The 3,020-nt window shown below is 36.5% G+C and overlaps 1 protein-coding gene across 1 annotated transcript; it reads left to right on the forward strand.

Moving 5' to 3' along the window:
* The first annotated feature begins 849 nt into the window (after positions 1-849).
* Positions 850-1,800, forward strand: LOC105308218 (olfactory receptor 5M8-like). The gene has a single exon (XM_011384060.2). It carries the CDS (start codon positions 865-867, stop codon positions 1,798-1,800), a length of 936 nt encoding a protein of 311 aa, XP_011382362.1. The 5' UTR covers positions 850-864.
* Positions 1,801-3,020: the final 1,220 nt, after the last annotated feature.

Below are 3,020 nucleotides of genomic sequence, written 5' to 3' on the forward strand. Positions count from 1 at the left end.
CTACCTTGAATCGCTAGCTTACTAGATCACTAGGGGTATGCATCTGATTCCTGCCTACTCCTTTCTGAATCAGGGATCTCACCCCTCACAGTGGAAACCAAGAGGAGAGAATATCCATCATTCTCAACTCCATGTAATTCTCCCAAAGAATTCTAATGGCTTGAGAATTAAAAGCTGAGCAACGGCCAAAATGCAATCATGTGTGTATTTTTTGAAGAAAAAAAAAGAAGAAAGAAGTTCCCATGCTCCACCTGGAAAGTCCGATTCAATTAAGTCTGAAAAAAGAGAAAAACATTGAACTAGCCCAACCTCACTGCTAAGGAATCGCTCCAGTAGGGAATGATTAGGTGAAAATTATTAAAAAAGAATAGGTCATTTGGGAAAATATTATTCTTTGATACATGATCCTTTTCTGTTCCTTGATACTTTTCTGATCCTTCTCTGCTCTTATAATAATCAGGGATAAATAAATTCCTTAGTACGAAAGATTATATGTGGGGTGGATCTGGCCATAAAATACATTTGTCTAATAAAAGGCAGAAGCACGGGAAGAGGTGGAGGAAGTGGAGAAAGATATAAAAGGGAGAGAAGCACAATTAGAAGGGAGTGACAATAAAGAGTGAATAAAACTAGAAAAATAGAATCCACATCACAAAAGGCAGAAAGCTGCTTTGAATGCCTATGGTTTCCAATGCCTGGCTGAGATGGAGTTTACCAAGAATAAAGAAAGACTAGTAGAAACAGAGAAAAAATATACTAGGAAGGAAAACGAAGATCATTATTGTAATAGTGATATTTATTTTTCTTTCATTTTACTGTAATCCAATACAAATGGCCAATTCCCTTCTCTCACTGAAGGAAATTATGAGAAGAAACTTCACTTCAGTGACTGAGTTCATTCTCCTAGGACTGACCAGACGCCTGGAATCGCAGATACTCCTCTTCTTCCTTTTTCTAGTCATTTACATGGCCACATTGGTAGGAAATGTGGGCATGATTGTCCTCATCCAGGTCAATGCCCGGCTCCACACGCCCATGTACTTTTTCCTGAGCCATTTATCCTTTGTGGATCTGTGCTTCTCTTCCAATGTGACCCCAAAGATGCTGGAGATTTTCTTATCAAAGAAGAAAACCATTTCCTATCCTGCTTGTCTGGTGCAGTGTTACCTTTTTATTGCCTTGGTCCACGTGGAGATCTATATCCTGGCCGTGATGGCTTTTGATCGTTACATGGCCATCTGCAACCCTCTGCTTTATGGCAGCAAGATGTCCAGAAGTGTGTGCACATCCCTCATCACGGTGCCGTATGTATATGGCGCCCTCACTGGGCTGATGGAGACCATGTGGACCTACAACCTAGCCTTCTGTGGCCCCAATGAAATTAATCACTTCTACTGTGCTGACCCCCCGCTGATTAAGCTGGCTTGTTCTGACACCTACAACAAAGAGCTGTCGATGTTTGTCGTGGCTGGATTTAACCTTTCCTTTTCTCTTCTTATCATCCTGATTTCATACGTATATATTTTTCCTTCTATCTTGAGGATTCATTCCACGGAAGGCAGGCACAAAGCTTTCTCTACCTGTGGCTCCCACCTGACAGCTGTCACCATATTCTATGCAACTCTTTTCTTCATGTATCTCAGACCCCCCTCAAAGGACTCTGTGGAACAGGGGAAAATGGTTGCTGTATTTTATACCACGATAATTCCCATGTTGAACCCCATGATTTATAGCCTTAGAAATAAAGATGTGAAAGAAGCATTAAGCAGAGAGCTGTTAGGGAAAAAAGTATTTTCATAAAAGGTATCACTATTCTTTTGGTCCCCAGACATTTTACAGACCTCTTTTCTAAGTGGCAGGACTGAATTGATGGTGAAATGAGAAATGTGGTATACCAATAGAAAACACTGCTTTTTTTTTTCAAAGCTTTAATGATTTAAAAAAAAATCCAAACACAGAAAGTAAAATTTTCGTTACACAAGTTTACATGTTTATACTTGTCATTCATTTTGCTCACCAGTTATTTTACTTTCTTTGTCCTTTGTATACATTATAGCATTATGCTCCTCCAACCAACCTTTGGTTTTAGATGGTAGTGTGTGGCTATTTCTGGGCAATTAGATTAAAATTCATATGGGTTCTTTCTTTGCTGAGAATTTAATGTTTGATGAGAGAACCCTTCAGTGGAGTTTTCTTTTCTTGCCATGGTGACCAGCAAGATTTAAGATTCAACTTTTAAGCTTGGGTTTTTGAGTGAAGAGACGTGGAGTAGAGTCTTTTGCTAACTCACAAAAGAAATGCAGAATGAATGAGAAATGTTATTTGGTTTTATGAGCTACTACACTATGTCGAATTGCTTTTTCCATGGTCTTCTGACTAATAAAATATTAATTATACAAAATTCAAACATACAGATGCATATAATATAGAAATTAAACACACAACACTCAAAATATCACACTCGACATTTTGTTTTATGGTTTTTAGGCTTTTCTTTGTTTTTACATATGTGCACGTGTTTAACTAAAGTTACTTATAATTATTATTCACAATTACTAATGTAAAACATATACATTGTTTTAAATGTCAATATTACAAAATGTCAATATTACAAAACATATACACTCCTGTCTTACTTCTCCCCCACCCATATTTCTCCACAGATAAAACTTTTTTGATATTTCTTTTGGCAATGAACTCATTTTAAATTATATAATTATATGTCTAGTTATTGATTTTTCAATCACAGACATGATTGATTGATTTTTCTTAAATTAAGCATAAAGTATTAAAATTTTTCCACCCACTCCTGCATCTCTACTCAAGCACCACCACTCCTTCCTCTTCATGTTCACAATATGGTCACATTTGAAATTTTCCTTAAACTAATATTTTTTGTTAAAATTACTATGACTATGTCATTAGTAATATCTGAACAATACGATGAGTAACACCATGAGCCTTTAATACTAATATTAATTACTAACATTATGAGTAATACTGTGAATGCAATTCTCTTC

The sequence above is a fragment of the Pteropus vampyrus genome, unplaced genomic scaffold (assembly GCF_000151845.1).
Source record: "Pteropus vampyrus isolate Shadow unplaced genomic scaffold, Pvam_2.0 Scaffold559, whole genome shotgun sequence".
In the NCBI taxonomy this organism is placed as follows: domain Eukaryota; kingdom Metazoa; phylum Chordata; class Mammalia; order Chiroptera; family Pteropodidae; genus Pteropus; species Pteropus vampyrus.